Source organism: Saimiri boliviensis, chromosome 19 (genome assembly GCF_048565385.1).
Source record: "Saimiri boliviensis isolate mSaiBol1 chromosome 19, mSaiBol1.pri, whole genome shotgun sequence".
NCBI lineage: Eukaryota > Metazoa > Chordata > Mammalia > Primates > Cebidae > Saimiri > Saimiri boliviensis.
Window position 1 is genome coordinate 34,224,140 of NC_133467.1, and position 25,293 is coordinate 34,249,432.

General features: G+C 50.0%; 3 protein-coding genes and 1 long non-coding RNA gene across 4 annotated transcripts; 2 read left to right on the forward strand and 2 right to left on the reverse strand.

Annotated features, from left to right (window-relative positions):
- The first annotated feature begins 315 nt into the window (after positions 1-315).
- GPATCH4 (G-patch domain containing 4) lies at positions 316-4,490 on the forward strand. The gene is given in 8 exon segments (XM_003937845.4): positions 316-398; positions 1,161-1,234; positions 1,336-1,428; positions 1,536-1,622; positions 3,167-3,255; positions 3,508-3,558; positions 3,792-4,383; positions 4,386-4,490. Coding segments are annotated over 8 exon segments (1,110 nt in total). The 5' UTR covers positions 316-319; the 3' UTR covers positions 4,431-4,490.
- An 813-nt stretch (positions 4,491-5,303) lies between these two features.
- Positions 5,304-8,545, reverse strand: NAXE (NAD(P)HX epimerase). Its single transcript, XM_003937844.4, has 6 exons — positions 8,293-8,545; positions 8,086-8,194; positions 7,820-7,930; positions 7,623-7,736; positions 6,695-6,842; positions 5,304-5,720 (listed from the first exon to the last, which is right to left on the reverse strand). The coding sequence occupies exons 1-6, from the start codon at positions 8,472-8,474 to the stop codon at positions 5,518-5,520; spliced, it is 867 nt and encodes a 288-aa protein (XP_003937893.1). The 5' UTR covers positions 8,475-8,545; the 3' UTR covers positions 5,304-5,517.
- Positions 8,546-8,574: 29 nt separating this feature from the next.
- Positions 8,575-14,791, forward strand: LOC141582290 (uncharacterized). The gene is made up of 3 exons (XR_012515126.1): positions 8,575-8,758; positions 10,268-10,330; positions 12,484-14,791. It is a non-coding gene; the product is annotated as an uncharacterized LOC141582290 (long non-coding RNA).
- A 4,151-nt stretch (positions 14,792-18,942) lies between these two features.
- TTC24 (tetratricopeptide repeat domain 24) lies at positions 18,943-24,956 on the reverse strand. Its single transcript, XM_003937842.3, has 10 exons — positions 24,251-24,956; positions 23,881-24,084; positions 22,997-23,125; positions 22,720-22,832; positions 22,287-22,385; positions 21,179-21,276; positions 20,939-21,049; positions 20,372-20,478; positions 20,151-20,247; positions 18,943-19,087 (listed from the first exon to the last, which is right to left on the reverse strand). Exons 1-10 carry the CDS (start codon positions 24,954-24,956, stop codon positions 19,006-19,008), a joined length of 1,746 nt encoding a protein of 581 aa, XP_003937891.3. The 3' UTR covers positions 18,943-19,005.
- Positions 24,957-25,293: the final 337 nt, after the last annotated feature.

The window sequence follows — 25,293 nt, forward strand, 5'->3', positions numbered from 1 at the left end:
AAGTGATCCTCCTACTTTGGCCTTCCAAAGTGCTGGGATTACAGATGTGAACCACTGCACCTGGCTGCTTTCTTCTTTTTATAAGAGAGGGTCTTGCTCTACCGCCCAGGCTGGACTTGAGCAATCCCACCTCAGTCCCAGCTACCTCCCACGTAGCTAGGACCACATGTGTGTGCCATTGCACCTGACTAGCAGAGAATTCTTAAGCAGTCAGGATGGAACTGATAGCTGTTTGGGCCCTTTCTCCTTTCTTCTTAAAAGGATGATATCACCTCTTCTTCTCTGGTGAGAGTCTGAGGATAGAGACTTTTTTCTCACCATGAATGTCACCCCAGAGGTCAAGAGTCGTGGGATGAAGTTTGCTGAGGAGCAGCTGCTAAAGCATGGATGGACTCAAGGTGATCCCCATGGGGCCTCTTCCACATCCCCCAACTGCCCGCCTACCTTCTGCACAGGGGAGAGGCATCGTCCTGGATTACCTCCCATGTGGTCCATTTAATTAAAAGAGGAAAAGGGAAATTTGCAGAAGAAAATTTCTGACTTTCCCAGAAAAGGGAAGAATCGAAGAAATTTGACAGTGGATAATAAGTAGTTAGGAGGACTAGGGGAGGGAAGAAGAGACATGGCCTCTCTCCCAAAAGAATCATGAAGGGGGCCGGGTGCGGTGGCTCAAGCCTGTAATCCCAGCACTTTGGGAGGCCGAGGCGGTGGATCATGAGGTCAAGAGATGGAGACCATCCTGGTCAACATGGTGAAACCCCGTCTCTAATAAAAATACAAAAAATTAGCTGGGCATGGTGGCGCGTGCCTGTAATCCCAGCTACTCAGGAGGCTGAGGCAGGAGAATTGCCTGAACCCAGGAGGCGGAGGTTGCGGTGAGCCGAGATCGTGCCATTGCACTCCAGCCTGGGTAGCAAGAGTGAAACTCCGTCTCAAAAAAAAAAAAAGAATTATGAAGGAAGCAATAGTTCAGACTCACACAAAGGCAGGGAACTATATGGAGTGGTACTAGAAAGAAAGGAGCTGGGAGGGCTGCTGAGTGGTACAGAGTATACCCCAGTGTCAGGTATCTGGATTGGCAAGAGGCACATGTGTGGGGTGCCTCGTGAGGGCTGACAGCAGACAGGAGAATAAGCCAAGTTACTCACTGTCCTCTGCAGGCAAAGGACTCGGCCGGAAGGAAAATGGTATCACCCAGGCCCTCAGGGTGACGCTGAAGCAAGACACTCATGGGGTAAGATTGGGTAGGCTGAGGGAGGTTAGCATGCACGAGAGAGGGTACCCTTGAGGGCAGGTGAGGCAGGCACTCAGAGCTCATATGTATTCCCCTGGCAGATAGGACATGACCCTGCCAAGGAGTTCACAAACCACTGGTGGAATGAGCTCTTCAACAAGACTGCGGCCAACTTGGTAGTGGAAACTGGGCAGGTATGAGCTCTTGATATATGGGCACATGAAACAGGGCCTGGGACCTGTGGGGTGGGCGGGCAGTCACAGTATGTCACCCACTCACTGGTACTGATCATTCTCTACAGGATGGAGTACAGATAAGGAGGCTTTCTAAGGAGACCACCCGTTATAATCATCCTAAGCCCAACTTGCTGTATCAGAAGTTTGTGAAGGTATTAGAGGCTGTGGGTGACAGAGCCCATCCTTTTTCTGTTTCCTAGTTTCCCTGGGGCCTGAACAGCTGCCTTGTATGCCTTATCAATTCTCAGGACTTTCCTAACATATTGGGCTCCTGTGGCCAGCCTTGCTATTGCTTACTTAAGACTACCCAGACCCTGACAGCAGGAATTGAGATCTTCAGGTTCCATGGATCCTGCCATCTGTTAAGGGAGCAGTAATAGGGAGTGGGAAGTAGGGTACAGTCTCTTAAGTCAGGAGCTGCCAATCTTGGGGGGTGGGGGGCCAGGGGACATCTAATTCAAAGGACTTAGTAGCCAGAGGAGACCTGAGAGATTATCTGAACCATCCCTGCTTTGCAGATGTGGCTAAAAGGGTAAAAAGTGGTTTGCTGAAGAGTCCACAGCAGGCTAGTAATGGCAAACAGGACTGGAACCCAGGTCTCAAGACCTCCCCTTTCTACTACACCAATAGCAGGAAGCTGACATACAATGGTCACTATGTGCTAAGGGCCATACATGTTATCTGGCAAATCTACCCCATTGCTCTACCTCTCTGTTGCCATCTACTACCCCATTTCAGGCCATCATCATTTCTTGCCTAATTACTTTCTCCACCAGCCTCCTAAGGACACCTCTAGTCTCACTCCCCAACCCAGCCAGTCCCTCCTTCACAAAGCATCCAGATTGTTCTAAAACATAAATTTATGTCAAGTCACTGGGTCTTCTTTGACCTAGTATAACACAGTCCAGATTTATTGGACTGGCTTACATGGCCCTGCATGCCTGTTCCTGCCATCTCCAGCCTCATCTCTTGCCACTTCTCTCCAGGACCACTACACTTTCACCAACCACTAGCCTAACGATTCCAGCCCGTTTCTTTGGTATTACATTCTTCCTTCTTCGGGTTATTGCACGTTACTCCCTCTGCTTGTGACACTCTTTCCCTTTCCTCCTTTACGTGCTATTTCTTATCATCCAGAGCTCAGTGTATACATTAGTTATTTGTAGAAGCCATTCTCTAAAGTTTGAGTTGAGTACCCTTCCTCCATCACAGGCAACACTTCTGTCATAATTGCCTGTGTAAATTCCACCTGGGCTGGACCCATCTCATTCTTCATCCACTCTGAATCCCCAACTCCTTGGCCCACAGTAGACTCTAAGTTAATCTGATTAAGTGAAGGTACTATGAAAAGGTACTGTGGTGGGGGTGGAGCAGGGCATCTTTACTGTCAGTCACTGGCATTTGTACCACTGTGAAGACCTGATGAACCAGAGCGTTTCCTTTTCTTGTTCTGCTCACCAGCCAGCTGTGGGCCAGAGAGGGCAAAGCTACTGCACATCCCAGCAGCAGCAGCAGCCTGTCTCCTGTCCATGTTCAAGTATGCAGGATGCCACACCTCCCCGTGGCTCCTCCAGGAGCAGTGGTGGGGGCTGGCTAACTCCTGTCTGGAGCTATGAATTCTTAGGGGGCTTCCACAAGGGAATAGGGATGGTCGGTGGTGTTGAGAAGGCTTGTCCACCTGCATGACCCCTCCTAGACGGCCACGTTGACTTCAGGTGAAGAGAAGCCGCACAAAGACTTGGAGAGCTGCAGTGATGACAACCAGGGGCCCAAGTCCCCAAAGATGTGAGACTTCATTTTAGCCCTTGGGGAATGTGGGAGATGTCCTCAGATCACAAGAGAAACGGCTAAGTCTAATGCTTTACTGGGGGCTTCTTGGGGGTGGGTGGAACTGTGTTGTACTAATCTTTGTATCCCTAGTACCTCAGGAAGTGCCAGGTCCTGAATAAGAACTCAGTGTTGAAGGAGTGTTTTAGAGGGAAGAGAGGTTAAGCCTTTCTACCAGGTCTGTTTGTAACTGCCAATCTCCCCTAACAGTCTGACTGATGAGATGCTGCTCCAAGCCTGTGAGGGGCGAACAGCACACAAGTAAGTAGTGGTCAGCCCCTTGAGCTCCCTTCTTTTCTCCCCACCTCTGAGCATGGCCTGTGCCACTTCTTGGTTCTTTTTACCCCAGGGAAATGATTCCTCTACCTACCCATCTATTGCCTGAAGATAGGCAGCTCCCCATTCCGGCCCTCCACCAACTTTCCCTATAGGCTTAAGGACTAGGCCCATTTCCCCTGATACCCTCACTCTGACTTGGACCCTGTCTGTTTCAGGGCTGCCCGTCTTGGGATCACAATGAAGGCAAAGCTTGCTCGCCTAGAGGCCCAGGAGCAGGCCTTCCTGGCTCGTCTCAAAGGCCAGGACCCTGGGACCCCTCAACCACAGTCAGAGAGCACGCCCCCCAAAAAAAAGAAAAAGAAAAGGAAGCAGAAAGAGGAGGAAGAAGCTACAATATCTAAAGGGAATGATGCAGATGAGAAGCACCCAGAACACGCTGACCAGAGCATCAGAAAAAGCAAGAAGAAAAGGCGACATCAAGGAAAGGTCTCAGATGAAAGGGAAGATACAACTGAAGGGAATGAGGAGGAGGAGGAGGAGGACGATGCTGCAGGAACAAGTGGGCTTGAGGAATTGAATAGAGAGCAAACCAATCGGTCCCTCAGGAAAAGGAAGAAAAAGAGGAGGTGGCACCATGAAGAGGAGAAGATGGGGGTCTTAGAAGAAAGAGGAGAAGGCAAGGAGGCAGCAGGCAGTGTCAGGACGGAGGAGGTAGAGAACAGGGCATCTGCTGACCCATGCAGCCGAAGAAAGAAGATGCAGCAACAGGAGGAGGACTGGAACCCAGAGGATGGAGGTGAGGAAACTGTTTTAGGTGGTGGGACCAGGGAAGCAGAGAGCAGAGCATGCAGTGATGGAAGAAGCAGGAGAAGCACGAAGAAAAGACAGCAGCATCAAGAGAGGGAGGATATCTTGGATGTGAGGGAGAAGGAGGATGGCGGGGCTAGGGAAGCAAGCAGAGCATGCACAGACTCAAGCAGCAGAGGTAAGAGGAGGAAGCGGCAGCATCCCGAGGAGGAAAGAGCTGGAGTCAGCACTGGCCAGAGAGCCAAAAAGAAGAAACAGAAGGAGAGAGACTAAAGGTCTGGCCAAGGTGGGGCTCAAGCGATGCATTTTCAGGGGTTGAAGGCTCAAACAGGGTCCATACAGGTCTGCAGGTCTTCTGCACCCCTCTCAATGAGGAGTCTCTCCCAAAAAGGAAACTGATCTCCAGGACGTCCACTGCTGAGAGGAGCCAGCAGTATTATACCTTAGTTGAGGGAACCAGCATAGTCCCTTCTGTAGCTTGTAGCCCAGGATCATGAACTCAGGTGCCTAGAGAAGTCAGACAGCTAAGGGACAAGGAATGCAGATACCCTTTCAAGGAGCTTTCCTCTTAAAAGTAGCTGAAAATGTAGACAATGTGAAGTGCTCTGATTCCTAAATATTGTGAAGGTTAAGAAAAACAAATTTAGGTCTATGGGCTGGATTTAGCCCACAGCTGCCAGTTTCTAGCACTACCAAATGAATGAATAAACATCAACGTGGGTTCCTAGCCTAGAGATAAATCCCGACTGGCATCTCTGTTCCCAGCATGGGAAGGTCCTGAATACAACTTAGAAACTCCTTGGAGGCCTCTGAAGAAATTCCTTCTGTTAACCTTCTTGTAGTCTCGCTACACTGATAAGTGGAAGTCGCTCCCTGTTTCCCAAATGAATAAGAATTGTGTAAAGGACAACACAACTCACTTGGCATCTGACAGTCAACTTTCATTGTTTCCAAATACCATAGCAATCTCTTGCCTGTTGTGTTACCCCTAGAGAGATGGCACCCAATCCCAGGGTTGCTCTCTGACTTCCACCACTCACTGAGCTTTATTGCCAGAGGAGCTCCCAGGACTCCAGAGTTCCAGAAGAGAGGGGCTCTAAGTCTTTATTGGGAAGAATACCCACCCACCTTCCCTCACCGCAGACGATAGACACACTCGGTGTCAGGGTAGGGTGGCAGGTTCAGCTGGTACTTCTTTTCCAGAGCAGGTGGCACAAAACGACCCCCCAGGTAATGGTAGCGACCGGTAAACTGGGTTGCAGATTTTTTGGGTGCCGTAAGGGAGATGAGCAAGTCTGGCTGGATCCCTGCAGGATTTCCCTTCTCCACGTCCCATCCTGAAAAAGGGTGGTGTTCAGGAAGAGGCCAGATGTCCTGGCCCCTTCTACACCTTATTTTACCCTAGTCCCAGAGAAGTGGGAAGTCCTCTCAGTTCCCACCTAAGGAGCTCTCATCCTACAAGCTCCACGTACCCTTGGGCCATGGTCTCTTCATAGGCCCAACATGTAAAGGGGACTTGTGAATGCCATTCCCCGTCCCTGATGGGGGTCTAGGAAGCTATGTTCTGCCCCTCTATACTCTTTTTTTTTTTTTAATTTATTTATTTTTATTTTATTTTTATTTTTATTTTTTTTGAGACCGAGTTTTGCTCTTGTTACCCAGGCTGGAGTGCAATGGCGCGATCTCGGCTCACCGCAACCTCCGCCTCCTGGGTTCAGGCAATTCTCCTGCCTCAGCCTCCCGAGTAGCTGGGATTACAGGCACGCGCCACCATGCCCAGATAATTTTTTGTATTTTTAGTAGGGACGGGGTTTCATCATGTTGACCAGGACGGTCTCGATCTCTTGACCTCGTGTTCCACCCGCCTCGGCCTCCCAAAGTGCTGGGATTACAGGCTTGAGCCACCGCGCCCGGCCAATTTTTTTTTTTTTTTTTTTTTTTGAGACAGAGTCTCACTCCATCACCAGGTGCCAGGCTGGAGTGCAGTGGTGTGACCTGGGCTCACTGCAACCTCTGCCTCCTGGGTTCAAGCAATTCTTCTGCCTCAGCCTCCCAAGTAGCTGGGACTACAGGCACGCGCCACCACGCCCAGCTAATTTTTTTGTATTTTTAGTAGAGAAGGGGTTTCACCATGTTGGTCAAGATGGTCTCAATCTCTTGACCTCGTGATCCGCCCACCTCGGCCTCCCAAAGTGCTGGGATTACAGGCGTGGCCCCTCTATACTCTTATTTTAGGCCTGTCTGGGCAAAAATCAGGAGGGTAGGGCCCCAATCGCCACCCATTCCCACCCCACCTTCTGGGTCCCAGCACCTGAGGGAATGTCGATGCTGGCAATGGGCACAGTGAGTCCCTTCAGGACACTCAAGATGCTGTGGAATGGTTCCCGAACATCACCTTTGAAGCTGAAGCCAAAGATGGCATCCACCACCAGCTCATACAGTTCATCAATCACCGTGGGCTGTGGTGGAGCCAAAAAAGGATGTCAGAGCAAGCAGCTGCACAAGCAACCTGAACTGGAGAGGCTGTCCTCTGCACCTGCAGAGCATTCACAGAGGCACAAGTATTGTATCCCATAAAGAGGGTAGCCTGAGGCCTAGAGAAAGTGTGAGTTGGTCACTGATTCAGGCCAAACTGAATCCAGACAGTTTTTGTTCTGGGTGCCTGCCTGCCACTGGGGAGGCTACAGGGTGGGATAGCCTGATAATGGAGTCAAGAGAGCCAGATTCTGGTTTTAGCTCTGCCATGATCCAATTCAGTGACTAGGCAAACCACTTCTCTGTGCCTCAGTATCTTCATCTGTAAAATGGGTTAAGGAAAAAAAATTAATTTCCCACCCCTTAATCCATGCATCTGCAGAAAGAGTTTCAGATAGGGCAGTCACTCCAGCCCCTGAGGGGCAGATCATGTGTTGACTGCATGCTAGGGCAAGAGGATCTGACTAGAGTAGGAGGGACCAGAGAGATGAAAGGGGAAGGAAGCTTTAGAGAAGGTGTTGTGGTTCTGTGATACTAAGCAGTGAGTTTGTTGGTTGGGGGGGGTGGGAGGGAAAGAAGGTGGTGTGGGAGACTCATGGAGAACACTTTGTAAAGGAGATGGCTCTTATACACTTACTCAAATAGCATCCTTTAGGCATCTGCTGTACCAGGCACTAAAATGAGCTCAGCCTGGAAACATGAAGGAAGGGCAGAGCACAGGCAGTGGGTACTCGGAGATGAGGTATTAAACTGGAGCCACCTACCTCTGAGGGCATCTCCCCGAGGAAAGGGATGTCCATTTTCTGACACTGGGTCACCAACGCAGTGAAGAGGGGCTTGTTAGGCCTTTTGGGGTAATAGATGGTTGGCTGGTAGCCCTAGGAAGAAAGGAAAATAGTAATTCGAACCCAGATCCCAGAGCCCTCACACCCTCCCCCGCAGCCCGGCCCGGCATACTCACAAAGAGTTTGAGGTGTCGAGCACAGACCAGACCATCTCCTCCATTATTCCCCGGGCCACAGATGACCAGGACAGTGGGGGGGCTCCTGGACATGGACGTGGGGGGATATGCCTGAAGGCAGAGTCAAGGGTGGTTCAGCGGGGTTTCAGGCAGTAACAGACCAGATTGGCCCAGCTGTCTCTCCCACCGCTTTGTGCCTAGGCCCGGGGGCTGGCACAGTGACTCCTCCCTGGATGGTCCCAAAGGTCGAGAGCTGTGCCACTGACCTTGGCGATGGCTGTGGCACAGCTCAGCCCGGCCAGCTCCATAAGTTGGTCCACGCTGAACTGGTACTCGTTAAATAGCTCCTGGTCCACGGCCTGGGCCTCCTCCTGGCTGAGGAAAACCCGCGGACTGAGTCCCGTCCTTCGAGTTCTCGGTCGCACAGGTGGCCCGGCCGTCCCAGGCCCCGCCCACCCGAGACCCCCGCCCACCTCAGGTACTTCACCGCGGTGCTCGCCATGACCTCTGAGTTCCAGCGGACACCCGAGTTCAGCCGCTGTGGTCCCCACCAGGTCGGTCCCGAGCGGCAGGCGCTGGTCTGGGTTGTGATCCGCTGCAGGCGCGAGCCCGCAACCAGCAGCCCGAGCCCCAGCAGCGCCCGCAGCCCGGACATCCAGCTCCCAGAGCGCACGCCCCTAGCCCGGCCCGGCGCGGTTCAACCCCGGCGCATGCGCGGCGCTCGCCCCGCCCCCGGAGTGGCGGGGCCCGCACTCACGGGTTCCGGAAGCGGCCCTGGGCTAGAGGCTCCGGGCTCTAGCAGGGCTTGGGTCAGGGAACCGTTCCCACCCGGCTCAGCTTACTTTACAGCCGGGATCTCAGGTCTCCTCGGGAGCGTTTACAGATTGCCGCACATTTCCGGATACGCTGAAATGCCTTGATTCCAGCCGCCCTTTGATAGTAAGTGCTGGCTTTGTATCTCTGAGAAAGCTATGTGGCGTAGCTGTTAACCTCGATTCCTGCCCCACTGCTTAGCGGCGGAGTGAATGTGGACACTGTTGGTGTCAGTTTCTCGCGTATGCGACAGGAAACAAGTACATACTTCACAGATGCTAACGCCTGCAAAGCCGTCGCAGAGGGCGTGGTACCTGGTACAGAAATTAAGCTACTGTTACTTACACCACCGAGCGTTCTGTGTAACTTAGACCCCCCCGTCCACTACATTAGCTTCCCCTGCCTCTGTTTTACCGGGATATCACGCAGTACTTCCCTAGTCATACCTCCTTTACCGAGATAATAGCTACGGGCCGGGCGCGGTGGCTCACGCCTGTAATCCCAGCACTTTGGGAGGCCGAGGTGGGTGGATCACGAGGTCAATAGATCGAGACCATCCTGGTCAACATGGTGAAACCCCGTCTCTACTAAAAACACAAAAAATTAGCCGGGCATGGTAGCGCGTGCCTGTAATCCCAGCTACTCGGGAGGCTGAGGCAGGAGAATTGCCTGAACCCAGGAGGCGGAGGTTGCGGTGAGCCGAGATCGTGCCATTGCACTCCAGCCTGGGTAACAAGAGCGAAACTCTGTCTCAAAAAAAAAAAAAAAAAAAAAAAAAAAAAAAAAAAAAAAAAAGAGATAATAGCTACGGAAATAGAAAATTGTAAACCTTAAATAGATTGGGGAAGCTATGGTTTAAAATGTAATTGAAACCATAGGCTCCAGGTCACGACGATGTTACACTAGAAGTCTTGAGAGGAGGAGTAAAGTTTATCCGAGAGGTTTTGAGAATGCAGACATATTTGTGCATGGTTAGGGGGAAAGGTTGGAGAATAACAAACCAGTTACCATTAAGGCCCTAAGATAAAGATAATTATCCAGACTGCTGTGGACTCAATGTTTGTATCCCCTTCCCCGCTCCCAAATTCACATGTTGAAGCCCTAACCCCTAATGTGATGGTATTTGGAGGCAGGGTGGTTGGGAGGTGATTAGCATTGGTTGGGGTATAAGGGGCAGGCCCTGGTCTGGTAGAATTAGTGCCCTTATAAGACTTTCTTCCTCTCCCCACCTCTCCCTGCCCCTCTTCTCTGTCACCATACTAGAACCCTGATCTGACTTCCAGTCCCCAGAACTATGAGAAAATTAATTTGTTTGAGCATCCAGTCTATGATATTTTATCTTTTTTCTTTCTTTTTTTTTTTTTTTTTTTTTGGTGTGTGTGTATTGTCACTAATGATATTTTATTATGACAGCCCAAGCTAAGACACAGGTAAAGGGAAGGTGTTTTTTGTTTGTTAGACAGGGTCTTGCTCTGTCACTCAGGCTGCAGTGCAGCCACCTGATCATGGCTCACTGCAGCCTGGACCTCTGGGATCAAGTGATCTCCAGACTCAGCCTCCCCAGTAACTGGGACTGCAGGCACACACCACCACACCCGACTAATTTTCTTTTTTTTTTTTTTTTTTTTTTTGTAGAAATGAGGTCTCAGCAGGGCGAGGTGGCTCATGCCTGTAATCCCAGGACTTTGGGAGGCCAAGGTGGGTGGATCATTTGAGGTCAGGAGTTCAAGACCAGCCTGGCCAAAATGGTGAAATACCACTGTAGGGTCCAGCCCTACAGGGCTCTGTGAGCTGCTTCAGCCTGGCGCGGAAACAAGAAATTGTAGAAATAAAAGACCCAAGACACAGAGATAGAGAAAAGAGAGTTTGGACCCAGGGGTCCACTGCTACCCAAATCTCGGAGACCAGCAATGGCCCCAAAGGCTAGGACGCTCTCACTTTTATTGAGTTGTAAATCTGGGGGCAGGGTAGGTAGGGCGTGGCCTTAGTGGTTGGTGACTGGGGGCAGTGATAGGGTCAAGTACATCATGTGTCATTCAGGTAGGGGCTTACGAATTTCTGGCAGCCGAATTGAGGTAAGGAGCATAATGCATCAGCACTTTTTCCATACTTACCAAGAAAGAATGAAAACATTAAGATTTATATTACTATTACTGATTATCTTTTCTAAGACAAAAGGAACCAGGTTCAGAAGTAGAACCTAAGAGTAGGCATAGAACGTGACCACTGAAGCACAGCATCGCATAGAAACAGTTAAGCCTCCGGATGTCTGCGGGTGTATCTGGCAGCCGTCAGGCCTATCACAAGAGCTTGAAGAAGCAGACTTTTCTCCAAACTTCCCCAGGAAGGAGCTGTCTCGGCCATTTTGGCCATCTCCTTCCTTAACTGGCTAAACAGCAAGCCCTTTCACGGCGCTGGTGCTGCCACATAGCCGAAGCGCCTTCTAGCAGCTTTAATGTCATTCATTTCCCAAAGTCACCCCAGGTTCCAACCTGAGAGGCATTAGTAAAAGAAATAAGATCACCTGTGAATAACTAAGATCACCTATGAATAACTAATAACTACTTCAGTTATATTTCTAGTTACTTTCTTCTTCATTATTTATATGGAAATAAGCTGAGGCCTTTTGCTCCTGCCTCTGCGCTTATGGGATCTCCCCACTACATGCCACCTCCACTAAAAATATAAAAAATTTTATGGGGTTGCAGGCACCTGTAGTCCCAGCTACTCGGGAGGCTGACACATGAGAATCACTTGAACCCGGGAGATGGAGGTTGCGGTTAGCTGGGATCGCACAAGTGCATTCCAGCCTGGGCGACAGAGCAAGACTCCGTCTCAAAAAAAAAAAAAAAAAAAAAAACAACGAAGAAGTCCAGGCGCGATGGCTCAAGCCTGTAATCCCAGCACTTTGGGAGGTCGAGGCGGGCAGATCACAAGGTCAAGAGATCGAGGCCATCCTGGTCAACATGGTGAAACCCCGTCTCTACTAAAAATACAGAAAAATTAGCTGGGCGTGGTGGCACGTGCCTGTAATCCCAGCTACTCGGGAGGCTGAGGCAGGAGAATTGCCTGAACCCAGGAGGCGGAGGTTGCGGTGAGCCGAGATCACGCCATTGCACTCCAGCCTGGGTAACAAGAGCGAAACTCCGTCTCAAAAAAACAAAAAAAAAACAAAAAAAAAAATGAGGAAGAGGAAACGAGGTCTCACTATGTTGCCCAGGCTGGTGCTAAACTCCCGGGTTCAAGCTATCCTCTTGCCCCAGCCTCCCAAAGTGCTGGATTACAGGCATGAGCCATGACACCCAGCCAAGGTCTTCTTTTTATGCTACATTAATTCATTCTGTGTCATGAAATGCATTTCTGGTTAGTTCACAGCAAAAAGCAAGAACTCCTCCTGCTTTAATCTTCGGATAGCCTCCTTTTTAATTATAAGAGGTTTCTTATCTCCAATGGGATGTACCCTATGTGCTCTTGGCCTCAAGCTATGCTTGTTTTATATATTTGTTGTGGGAAACTGAATTGGTCAGACTGTGATTATGGTGGGAAATTAAGTTCACTAAAGTAATGTACACATCCATGTACAACAGGATAATCTTATCTAAGACCTCATTAACTTTATCTTCTAACTTCACCAGAATATAAGTGGGTTCACTTTTACATGTTATTTGAGACTCCCTATGGGTCTGTTTGAGTAAATAACTTTGGCGATTCAGAAAATTCATTTCTAAAACGCAATGTGGAGTGTTTCTTTGACACTGATAATATTTTTAAGCACTTATATGTGCCAGATGCTAACATCAATCATTTCATTTCATTCTCATGGCAATACTACTGTTATTCCCATTTTACAGATGAGAAAACTGAAACTTGATGTTGAATGACATGCCCAGTGATACAGTGATAGCTCTTAGTGGAGCCGGGATCCAAGCAGCCTGACTTAGGGTCTGCATTCAAGCATTATTCTACAATGAACTGCTTCAACAAATGCAGAAATATAATGTAAATAAAGTGTTGTCACTGATGACTTCATTCTGATGAGATGTAACTCTAAAATAACAAAACAAAAGTTATTATATAACTCTAAATAACACCACGCCCATGCAGAATTTATAAAACAACTAAATAGGGACTGTGAAAAAAACAAACCAGGAAGGCGTTGCCCAGGATAGAGTCCATCTTGTTCCTGCCATTCAGACTTTGGAGTTTTCTTTGGAAATGCTTTCAAAACCAATTTAGGAAGGACATGTGGATTGAGCACCTGCTGAGTTCCAGATGCTTTGCATATATTATCTAATTTAATCCCATCAGTCCTATTATGTATTTTAATCCTCATGTTACAGATGAGAAAATTGAGTAGCAAAGATATGATGTCATTTTCCTAAGATATGTTAGCTGTCCGGTGGTAGAGCCAGTGATGGTTGATAGTGGGTTAGCCTGACCCAAGCGCAATATTCCTGTGGGCCAGGTGCTGCTTGCTGTTGGCCCCTCATAACCCATTCACCTGTCTTCTTTAGGTAACAGATCCCTGACTTTTATCCGGCCATGTGGCTGCCCAGCTAAACACTCCATTTCCCTTGCAGCAGCTAGACATGGCCATGTAACTAAATTCTGACCAATGTGACATAAGCTAAAGTGATGCATGTGATTCCCAGGTCATACCCTTTAAGAAAATGTTTCCTCCCACTTTCTCTTTTCCTCTTACTGACTGGAATGAAGGTTTGATGCTGGAGCTAAAGCATCAAAAGCAGCCATTTAAGACCATGAGACGGAAATCTTTTGTTAAGAATGGCAGGGCATCCTGTCTAGATACCCAAGCTCCACGGAGCTACCGTATCAGCCCTGGGCTGCTTATATGAGAAGGAAAGTTCTCTCTGTTTAAAGGCATTGTTATATTGGCCTTTGTTATGGCTGGTGAACCTACATCCTAATCAAAACATTTTGAGCTGAGAAGATAATAAGCTCCATTTAGATAAGGAAGATTATCAGTTGTGTCTCTACCACCTGGTATCTTGCCTAGCACATAGTAGGTCCCCTACAAATATTTTAATGAATCCTCAAGATCTCCTTGTGAAGTGGTTGACAATAGAGAAGCCCTTCAAGGGTGGTAGAATATGCCACCTCAAAATATGCCATTTTGGCATAACAATTATTTGAGATAAAGGCATTTGAAAAACAGTAAGTAGGCTGGGTGCAGTGGCTCACGCCTGTAATCCCAGCACTTCAGGAGGCTGAGGCAGGCAGATCACTTGAGGTCAGGAGTTTGAGACCAGCCTGACTAACATCGTGAAACCTTGCCCCTACTAAAAATACAAAAATTAGCTGGGCATGGTGGTGAGCGCTTCTAATCCCAGCTGCTTGGGAGGCTGAGGCAGGAGAATTGCTTGAACCCAGGAGACAGAGGTTGCAGTGAGCAGAGGTTGTGCCACTGCATTCCAGCCTGGGTGACACAGCCAGATTCCATCTCAAAAAAAATAAATAAATAAAAAGAAAAACAGTATAAGAAGAGTGCTGTAATCTCCCCCTTTCTTCCTGAAAGCAGGAAACAAAACTTCCATGTGAACAATGCCTTCCTCCCGGAGGAAAGAAGCATTTCTCATCACCAGAGACAGGGAGCTGAAGCCAAGAGAAGTCTGTACAAACATACCTTGTTAAAATATCTCTTTATCTTCCTTTAGCCTCCCCATTTATTTTATTTTAATTGTTTTTTGGAGACAGTCTCACACTGTCACCCAGGCTGGAGTGCAATGGCATGATCTTGGCTCACTGCAACCTCTGCCTCCTGGGTTCAAGCAATTCTCCTGTATCAGCCTCCCTAGTACTGGGACTACAGGGGTGTGCCACCAAACCTGGCTAATTTTTGTACTTTTTGTAGAGACTGTGGCTCACCATGTTGCCCAGGTTGGTCTCAAACTCCTGGGCTCAAGCGATCCACCCGCCTTGGCCTCCCAAAGTGCTAGGATTATAGGCGTGAGCCCCTGAGCCCAGCCTCCCCATATATTTTAGCTGCTTTTCCACAGTTGCCTCTTTGTTCAACCTAGTATAAAACATTTAGGTTTTCTGTCTTTGGGTCTTCATTGCTTTATGAGGGCTCCTGTGTCACATAAAATTTATATTAAGTAAATCTGTGTGCTTTTCTCTTATTAATCGGTTGTTTTTTTTTTTTTTTTTTTTTTTTTTTGAGACGGAGTTTCACTCTTGTTACCCAGGCTGGAGTGCAATGGCGCGATCTCGGCTCACCGCAATCTCCGCCTCCTGGGTTCAGGCAATTCTCCTGCCTCAGCCTCCTGAGTAGCTGGGATTATAGGCACGCGCCACCATGCCCAGCTAATTTTTTGTATTTTTAGTAGAGACGGGGTTTCACCATGTTGACCAGGATGGTCTCGATCTCACGATCTCGTGATCCACCTGCCTCGGCCTCCCAAAGTGCTGGGATTACAAGCTTGAGCCACCGCGCCCGGCATTAATCAGTTTTATTTCCATTTAATTCTCTGTCCCAGCCAGAGACCCTAAGAGGGTGGAGGTAAGTTTTGCCTTCCCTATGTTCTCTTATCTGACATGATCAGGAGTGGATTATTTTATTTCAGCTTTAAAATATGCATTAATAGCCGGGCGCGGTAGCTCACGCCTGTAATCCAAGCACTTTGGAGGCCAAGGTGGGTGGATCACCTGAGGTCGGGAGTTCAAGACCAGCCTGACCAACATGGTGAAACCCCCGTCTTAAAAAAAAAAAAAAAATCAAATAACCAAAAATAAATAAATAAAATATACATTAATTTTCCATCTGTCAAAATGTGGCCAGGGTCTTTTCTTTGAGGATGGGGCCAGTGATTGGAGTCCCTCATCTTCTTTCTGGTATAAACCTCACCAGTTATATATCACTGCAATTTCCAGTTTGCTTTCTTAAAGCAAAACTTAACAATTAATGGCATATTTGAAGCAATCTTGAGTGCAGAATTTACGTTTTTGTGGTTATTCCCCAATTTGTAATAATATCATCGCTCACATCTAACTTCACAGCAGCTTTTATCTTTTCGTTTGAGACAGAGTCTCACTCTGTCACCCAGGCTGGAGTGTAGAGGCATGATCTCAGCTCACTGCAACCTCTGCCTCCTGGATTCAAGTGAATTCTCCTGCTTCAGCCTCCTGAGTAGCTGAGATTACAGGTACACACCACCATACCAGCTAATTATTTGTATTTTTAATAGAGATGGAGTTTCACTATGTTGGCCAGGCTGGTCTTGAACTCCTGGCCTCAAGTGATCCATCCACCTTGGCCTCCCAAAGTGCTGGGATTACAGGTGTAAGCTGCCATGCCCGGCCCACAGCAGGTTTTTGTTTGTTTGTTTTTTTTTTTTTTTTAATGATTGGGTTCCAATACATACAGAAGCTTTTTAAGTAACTCTCAGAAACCGGGCACAGTGGCTGACGCCTGTAAACACAGCACTTTGGAAGGCTGAGGTGGGCGGATCAACTGAGGCCAGGAGTTTGAGACCAGCCTGGCCAATATGGGGAAACCCGGTCTCTACTAAAAATACAAAAATTAGCCAGGTGTGGTGGCATGCACCTGTAATCCCAGCTGTTTGAGAGGCTGAGGCAGGAGAATCACTTGAACCCGAGAGGTGAAGGTTGCAGTGAGCTGAGATCATGCCACTGTACTCCAGCATGGGCAACAGAGCAAGATTCCGTCTCAAATAAATAAATAAATAAACAAATAAATAAAGTAACTCACAGGCTGGGGACAGTGGCTCACACCTGTAATCCTAACATTTTGGGATGCTGAGGTGGGAAGATGGCTTGAGCCCTGAAGTTTGAGACCAGCCTGGGCAACATAGTGAGACCCTGGCTCTATACATTTTTTTTTTTAATTAGCCTAACATGGTGTTGTGTGGGGAACATTCCTGTGTGAGACCCCCAAAAGGCGTGGGTCTCACTATACGGTGAGCTTGATCCAAAACACAGTTTCCTGCTGGAGGCAGTCGAGCTATTGGAAAGAAGAAACTGAAAGATTACTGATCAGTTTCCAATATCAACCACAATATCGTTTGAGCCTCAACTATGCGGTGCTGCTAGACTAAGTGACTCCATACCAGCAACCAGTTTCTGCTTTTAACTTTTATGATTCTTTAAGAATAGCTGCCGGGCGCGGTGGCTCAAGCCTGTAATCCCAGCACTTTGGGAGGCCGAGGCGGGTGGATCACGAGGTCAAGAGATCAAGACCATACTGGTCAACATGGTGAAACCCCGTCTCTACTAAAAATACAAAAATTAGCTGGGCATGGTGGTGCACACCTGTAGTCCCAGCTACTTGGGAGGCTGAGGCAGGAGAATTGCTTGAACCCAGGAGACGGAGGTTGCGGTGAGCTGAGATCGCGCCATTGCACTCCAGCCTGGATAACAAGAATGAAACTCCGTCTCAAAAAAAAAAAAAAGAATAGCTTTAACCTTTTCTTTACTTGCATGACTGCCTTGTACCCTAGATAATGGTTTAACTGTGGGGATATTTGCAAAGCAAATGCCACTATACGGATGGCTTTGATCCCAGACTCAGAGACTCCTGAATAGGGGGAGTTGAGATAAGTTGAGTCAGGAGCAGACAAAGGAGAATCTGGTTTAAAGATATTCTGATGAGCAAAACCAGAAAGCCTTTTCACATGTGAGTCCTAAAACAAGATCAAACCAAAAATACCTGCAGCCATGAGGAATAATGTCTGGATATAAACAAGCTTTGTGATCACAGGAAATTCTATTACTTTTTGCAATCACTGATTGTGTATCTGACTTCTCTATTGTATAGGCCATGTAAGGTATAGATTCGCATTTCCTCTTGCAATGACGTAAACCAGAGCAAAGAAAGTATATTTATTACTGGCCTTTGAAAAATAAATTTGCTGTTTTGGGCACTGCCTACTCAGCCCTCCAGACCCCCGCTCTCTCTGTCTTTCTTTATTTCTTTAAGCGCACTCTCTCTTCCAGGTTTTGGGACCCTCTTGCAGGTCGAGAGATCCCCAGCAGATATGCCGTCCTGACTGGTTCCTGACAGCGGTGTGCCTGTAATACTAGCAGGAGGTTGAGGTGGGAGGATCGCTTGATCCTAGGGGTTGAGGCTGCAGTTAGATGTGATTGTGCCACTGCATGCCAGCCTGAGCAACAGAGTAAGACCCTGTCACAAAAAATAAATAAATAAACTCCCTTATTTCTCCATCACTGGAATAAAAGGAATAAGAACAATAAAGAAAAAGTAATTTACCTTAGTTGAGTCTTCTAAGGATCCAACTTAGTTTCTATAGAAACTGTGTTTGTTTTCCCACTCTTAGTTCATCAATTTCTTTCTTTCTTTCTTTCTTTTTTTTCAAGAAAAAAGATAAATTTTCTTTTACATTGAGATGGAGTTCTCACTATGTTGCCCGGGGTGGTCTCAAACTCCTGGGCTCAAGCAATCCTCCTACCTTGGCCTCCCAAAATGCTAGGATTACAGGAGTGAGTCACCTCGCCTGGCCTGTTCATCAATGTATATAGTATTTAATTAAATTACGAATCACAACAACACAGACAATGGGCATAAACACACTTGGTATTAAATCACAACTGACTCTGAGTAAGCGAGGGCTCAGCTGGGGAGGTGGAATTGCACAGCATTCTAGAAAGTGCTTACTGCCTAGGATTGAGTCCCAGCTTCTCTACGTACTAGTTATGTGACCTGGGAATTCAGACTACTGAAGCTTTGTGCCCGCTTTTCCTCATTCGTGAAAGGGGATGATAATCGCACGTCATATATTTGTTGTGAGGATTAGAGGAGAATACACTTGTGAAGCACCTAGAATAGGGTGGGGCATGAGCTAAGCGCTCGGGAAATGGTACATCACATCACTGTTCCTGTAGCTTCTGGAAGGAACTGTCCTACAGACTACAGGCTACAGTCTAGGCCTGCGTCCAGTATCCCCCGTGTTACAGAGGAAGTGGGGTGCATCGGTTGGGTAAGATGTATCTTCGGTAGTATTATATCCTCATCTCCCATATGCAAAAATGAAGGTCTGAAGACAGTTGGTGACTCCAAAGCTACTTGACCACGAAGTCAGTTCCTAGAACTGCCAGGCCCCTGGCACTCATCAGATTTGGATCCAGAAAGACAAAGGGAACTCGCCATCCATTTTCCTTTTTTCTTTTACCTAGGGAGTCCAAAAATCCCAAACAGAGCCTCTCAGGGCCAAGCCAGCAAAGCCCTTAGCCAGGCTCCTCAGGAGTCCACTGGATGCATTATGTTTCACATCCCTGCAGGGTTGAGCAACTAGGAAGAGGCTTGGTCCCCAGGACCCCCTAGTGTGTGTGTGGTGGGCAGGTGCTGCAGAGATGAGAGCTGTGGCTGCAGGGGGACGTCACAGGATCGTGCAGATGCCTGACTCCGTGGGTCTCCTCTGGTGCCTCCTGCTGAGGCTTTCTGTAGGCCACGTGGATGATCTGAAGGAGACAGGGAGGGGCTTGCCTGGGGGTGACTGGGGAGACAGCAGGAGGCAGCCTGCCCTGGCTTCAGCTTTCCTCTGCCCTATTTGGCCCTTACCTCTGCTGGTGGGCTCCAGAGGAGGGAGTAGGCTTAAGTTTCATATCCCCCCATTCTGCAGCACCCTGTCTTTTGCTGGGGCCTAGCATTGGGCCATTCGGGAAGCAGGGCATACCCCAGGCTCTCAGAGCCGGGTGAGGGTTGGTCACATTGCTAAGGGCAAAGACAAAGTGGGGCTCGGGGTCCTATATCCCAAGCATGAGATCCCCGCTTCCCCCAACTCCAACAGTGGTCACATTCCTTTAAAATCATCCCAAGGCAGCCGGGCTCGGTGGCTCATGCCTATAATCCCAGCACTTTGGGAGGCTGAGGCAGGTGGATCATGAGGTCAAGAGTTTGAGACCAGCCTGACGAACGTGGTGAAACCCCATCTCTACTAAAAATACAAAAATTAGCTGGGTGTGGTGGTGGGTGCTTGTAACCCAGCTTACTCAGTAGGCTGAGGCAGGAGAATCACTTGAACCCAGGAGGCAGAGGTTGCAGTGAGCCAAGATCGCGCCACTGCACTTCAGCCTGGGCGACAGAGTGAGACTCCATCTCAAAAAAAAAAAAAAAAACAAACAAAACAAAACAAAACAAAAAAAAAACCAAGTCACATCTTCTACTTTCTTTTTTTTTTTTTTTGAGACAGAGTTTCGCTCTTGCTACCCAGGCTGGAGTGCAATGGCGCGATCTCGGCTCACCGCAACCTCCGCCTCCTGGGTTCAGGCAATTCTCCTGCCTCAGCCTCCTGAGGAGCTGGGATTACAGGCATGCGCCACCACGCCCAGCTAGTTTTTTGTATTTTTAGTAGAGACGGAGTTTCACCGTGTTGACCAGGATGGTCTCGATCTCCTGACCTCGTGATCCACCCGCCTCAGCCTCCCAAAGTGCTGGGATTACAGGCTTGAGCCACCGCGCCCGGCTACATCTTCTACTTTCTTTGCTATTCTCCAGGCCTCCTTCTCTCCCCTAAGGACCCACCTATTGGCTTGAGGGCTGTTGGGTACCAGGAAGCTAGGGTTCTCCACTCTGGGAGGTCCTGGACCCACAAATGGGAGATGGGCCCTGGATCCTGGAGCTAGATGGAGAAGGACAGACACATTCATCACAGGCCTCTGTGCACCGAGAACTGTCATGGTGGAAAAAAGCTGTGGGAGAAGAACCAGGAGTTGGGGCGGTGGGGGATGCACTGCTCGCTATACACGAGGCTTTGCCAAGGACTGTCCCTCTGCAGGGCGTGTGCTTGGTGAACACGGGGCAAGTAGAAGCTAGACAGTGGGAATGATTCACCGTGCCTGGAAGGAAACAACTGAAAAGGAGACACAGGGAAATTCAGGTCAGCTCAACGAGTAGCTCAACAGGAACTCTGCTCCCTGAGTTTCAAGTGTTTGTGGGAAAGAGACTAGTGAGTAGCAGGCTGGGGCAAGAACAGCACCCGTGCCGTGTTGGGCAGGTAGTAGGCTGTCAGCAAAACCTTGGCGCTCTGAGATGCAAAGTTCTAGAAGTTAGGAAAGCCATGAGAGCAGGAAGGAAGAGGCAGTTCTGGAAAGGTTTAGGGAAAACGGTCCGGGGCCTTGAGAGAGAAGCAGAAATAGGGGAGGCCTGTTTGGGAGTTGTGAGCTGGGACAGTCAGGGTCAGGGGTGGTACCAGGCCTCAGAGAAAAGATAACAGGAAGCGGGGATGGTGGGATGGGCATAAGGAGCAGGGGGGGATGGGAGTGCTACGCCTGCAGTGAGCAGAGGCACTGCCAGGAATAGCCTCCATCAACTCATGCTCCAGTCTCCCCCGCCCAGCCCTCGTGGGAACGTTTGCCGACCTCTCCTCTTTTTTCTCCTGGTGGCCCTCTTCAAACCCTTCGTCTTCCCATCCACTGGAAGATCTGTAGGGGCAGGGAACCAGGGCACAGCTGGGCAGAGCGACACCAGTTCCCTCCTCCCTGGGGGTACCCATGGGGTCCTACCCCACTGTGAAGCCCCCAGCACCCTGCAGAGGCTGCATACAGCCTCACCTGTGCTGGGCACCCGCTGCGCTGCTTCCTGCCTTTGCTGAGGTCGCCTCCACTTGGCTGGCCCCATCTAGAGCCTGGGGTCTTCCTGGGGCTGAGATCTGAGAATGAAAGGGAGTAAAGGGAATAGGTTTGGGAAAAAAAGGCCATCCCAGCTATGTGGTTGCTCCCTCCAGAGACTTACGTGATAGAGACAATTCGGGCTGTGCCGCTTGTCTCTGAGAATATAATTCTGGAGTGAGGCTCTTTGTTCTATTAAGGTCCCTGCTAGTAACGCTCAAGCTTGGATTCAGACTTAGGGACTGGCAGACCTGGCCAGAGTCTAGCGACCACACCATCCAGTCTGGGGACTCACATGGGAAAGTCACGGAAAGTCGGTGGCAGACATTGGCTGGGACCCAGGTAATCTGACCCCTCAATCCAATCCTCTGCCTGTACCAGACTAATTTAATTTTGCTTACAGATTTTAAATATGGTGTCTTTAAAAAATATGGTCTTTTAAATGCAAGGGCATAAAACCTATTAAATACATAAAATATTAAAGTATAATTTCAATTCCTGGAATGGGAAGAGGTTTTCTAGGGTTGTCTCAAAATGTGAAGGAGTAGGCGGTTGGAGAGACAACGAATTGTTTAAAGAGACCTGGAGGTAGAAACAGGTTAAAGCAGAGACCGGGAAGGAGGAACACGGTGGAAACCCACAGGGAAATGACCCCAGAGACCTGAAGACGGGAGAGAGGGACTTTCTTGGAGCACATCTCCATCATGTGGTCATTTAGGGAACTGCAGTCAAGGACTTGAAACTTTGATCACCTACGCATCACATAGGAAGCTTAGGATCCTTGATTGCACCCCCTAGCCTCCACCCAAAAGGCTTGTTACTGCTCAGACAAAGCCCCGGAACAGCCCTTGTGTTGAAGACGTGCCACAACCCCCCACCCACGTCCCACCGCTGGAAAGTGATACATCCCATGCGCAGGCTCAGGGCGGACGAACACAGATGAGCGGCCAAGCGCACAGCATCCCGGGGAACATGGGCTCTGCACGCCACCAACCCCTTCTCTGGGTAGCCTCTCCCCACCCCCATCTCCTTGTCTCAGGTGTCGTCTCACCAGGGTGTGAGTCTGGACCAGCCCCACCTGGGCCAATTGCGTCCTCACGGCGTCTGCCAGCTTGGCCACCAGCCGCTCTCGCACAGAATCTGGCTCCTTCTGGGAAGAGGGTGGATAATAGGGTAATGGGGAATGCCTGGACTTTGTGGCCCTCTGGGGGCTGGGGAAGAAGGAAACAGGAAAAGGAGGAGGGAGGGAGGCTTTGTTTCCCCTTTTCCACCCATCCCCATGCCTTTCCCAGGATCCTGCCACCACCTGCCCAGAACTGTGGACAGTGATGGATTCTTTCTCACGATAGTATCCCAAGACCTAGCGCACTGTGTCCAATGCATGTTTGATGACTGAATGGTGGTGGGTAGAAGACAAGGAGTGAAGGCAGGAATGTCAGCCGGGGATAGCAGGGGAGAGGTGGAATCGGGATGGAGGGTCTCACCTGACACTGGGCCAGTGCTTCCTTATAGTAGTTCACAGCCTGGTCGTACTGCCCCAGCCTGGCTGCAGCAGCCCCCAGACCCTCACAGGCCTGCCACTGTCCCTTCATGTCCCCTGAGAAAGACAGCCTGGAAGGTCTTTTCATGGCTCCCTACCCCACTGACCTGCCCCCCAGAGGCACTCCCTACCCTCATTTCCCCCCATTTACCTCCCCAGCAGCCCCTAGGACTCTCAGCCTTCCCCACTGCCCCAGTCACATCCCACCCCCTCACCCTTACCAGAGTCACGGGCAGCCTGCAGGGCATGCAGGTAGTTGTCTCTGGCGGCCTTGTGGTCCCCCAGCTGGCTCAATGCAAATGCCAGGCTGCCAAAGCTCCGGCCCTGCTCCCACCGCTGCCCCACAGAGCCTGATGACAGAGCCCATCCCATCCTCAGAGGGGACTCTGGCTGTTGGGACATCAGGACCCCGCCCCCCAGCAACGAAGACAGAGCTCCCGGGAGGCCTGGTGCCCAGCCCCAGCACACCTCCAGATGTACCCAAGAGGCCTGAGCCCTCCACACTGGGTTCTGGTCTGAGCGCCTCCACCTGGCTCGTTTGAGTCAGGCAACAACCTGAGATGATGCAGGCAAGGCAGGTGTTAACGGTCCTGTTTCTGTAAGTGTGGAAACTGAGGCTCGGAGAGTGAAAGTGATTCCTGAATGTCACCTGTCAAGGCAGGTGTTAATGGTCCCGTTTTTGTAAGTGTGGAAACTGAGGCTCAGAGAGTGAAAGTGATTGCTGAATGTCACCTGTCAAGGCAGGTGTTAATGGTCCTGTTTTTGTAAGTGTGGAAACTGAAGCTCGGAGAATGAAAGTGATTCCTGAATGTCACACAGTCAGCGGAGAGGCTGGACTCCGCTTCAGGCCTCCTCTCCCAGCCAATACCCTTCCCCTGCCCACTGCTGCCTTCCCAAACCCGAGGCCTTGGCCTCTGGGCACACAACCCTCTGTCCTGTCTGGCTGTCCTGTCTCCTACACTCCCAGCTCTCCACCACTGCTTCTGGGCTTTCAGGCTCCATAAGTGGTCGCAAAGGGCCATCTACCCTTAAGCCTTGGGGCCCCCGCTGGAACTGCTTCCTAAGGTCTTGGTCCCAGTCCCATTCCCCGGCCCTGGGCACGCACCATGCAGGTCAGCAGCCTTCTGATGAAACGCCTGAGCTTCCTGATAGTTGCCAAGGGCGTTGTGGGCCATCCCGAGGTTTCTTAGCACCGTGGCCTGCTCTCCTGGCACCGAGCACAGGGGCAGGGCCTGCAGGAAGGCCTCCACAGCCAGCGGGAACAGCTGGAGCTCGGAGTAGCCCAGGCCTAGATCATTATAGAGGTGCCCTAGAGGGCATAGCCAGGGTCACTGGTAGCCGGACCAGATACAAATAAGGTTGTACTGGTCCAGCCCTTCTCCACTCCTCCAGGCCCCCCCTCAACCCAGCCCTCAGAGTATCACCAGGCTCTGGGTCTCCCCAGATCCCACACCTTCCCTGCCTGAAGGTCTCACCCAGCAGTGTCTTCTCAGCGCTCGTCTCTGCAAGCCTCCGGCTGTTCTCCAGCATCTGCACAACTTCCCCTACCCCGTGCCGCCCACTCTTCAGCAGACATCCTGCCGCAGCCCCCAGTGCCAGGGCTGCAGCCCGCGGCTGCCTCTCTTGGGCATAGGCCCGGCTTGCTTCCTGCAGGCAGTGGGCTGCTAGCTCAGGCTGTCCCAAAGCCTGGTAGCAGGCTCCCATTTTCGCCCAGGCTTCTCCCTGGTCACCCTGCGGCTGGTAGTGGCCCACGGCCCTGTGGTACCAGGCCAAAGCTTGAGGCAGCTCACCGAGGGCATGGTAGGCCAAAGCCACGTTGAAACACTGGTCGCCATGACGCCTGCCCTGTGCCTTCTCTTCAGGCTGAGCTTGCAGAAGCAGCTCGAGGCCTCTGGCTGGATCCCCCGTCTCCACATAGGCAGCCCCCAGGTTGAAGGCACAGGCCTGGAGCACAGGGGTGTCCCTGGTTCGTGGGGCCTTGGAGGCCAGAAGGAAGGCCTTCTGGAAGTTGGTCAAGGCCTCATGGTTCCGGCCAGCCTGAAGGGCGCCATGGCCAGCCCTGGTGAGGGCTTGGATGCTGGCTGCTTGCTGCAGCCACTTTCTTTTCTTCTTTTTCTTATTGGAGCTTGAGGGCTCAGGCTCAGGCCTCTGGGGCACATCCTCAGGGCTGGGGGAAGACATAGGGCTGACAAAGGGGAACAGACGGGTCAGCATGTCAGCCTCGGCTTCCTCTAGAGCAGGACTCCCTTAGGGCAATTCAGCTCTACCCCTGCCCTAGCATGACCCTCAGGGTTCCAAGGATTTCTCCCTGTCCCCTCGCTTTGCTTCTTCTGTCCCACTGGGCACCATATCCACGCTCAATCTAATGTGGAACCTGACTAATTCTTAGTCCTCCTTCAAGACTCAACTCAAGTAACAGCTTCCTTCAGAACGCACCTTCTTCTCAACCAACTGGGTACTCCACTGACACTTGATGCCTATGTCTTTTATAGCACTTATCACACTGGGTCAGAGTTGC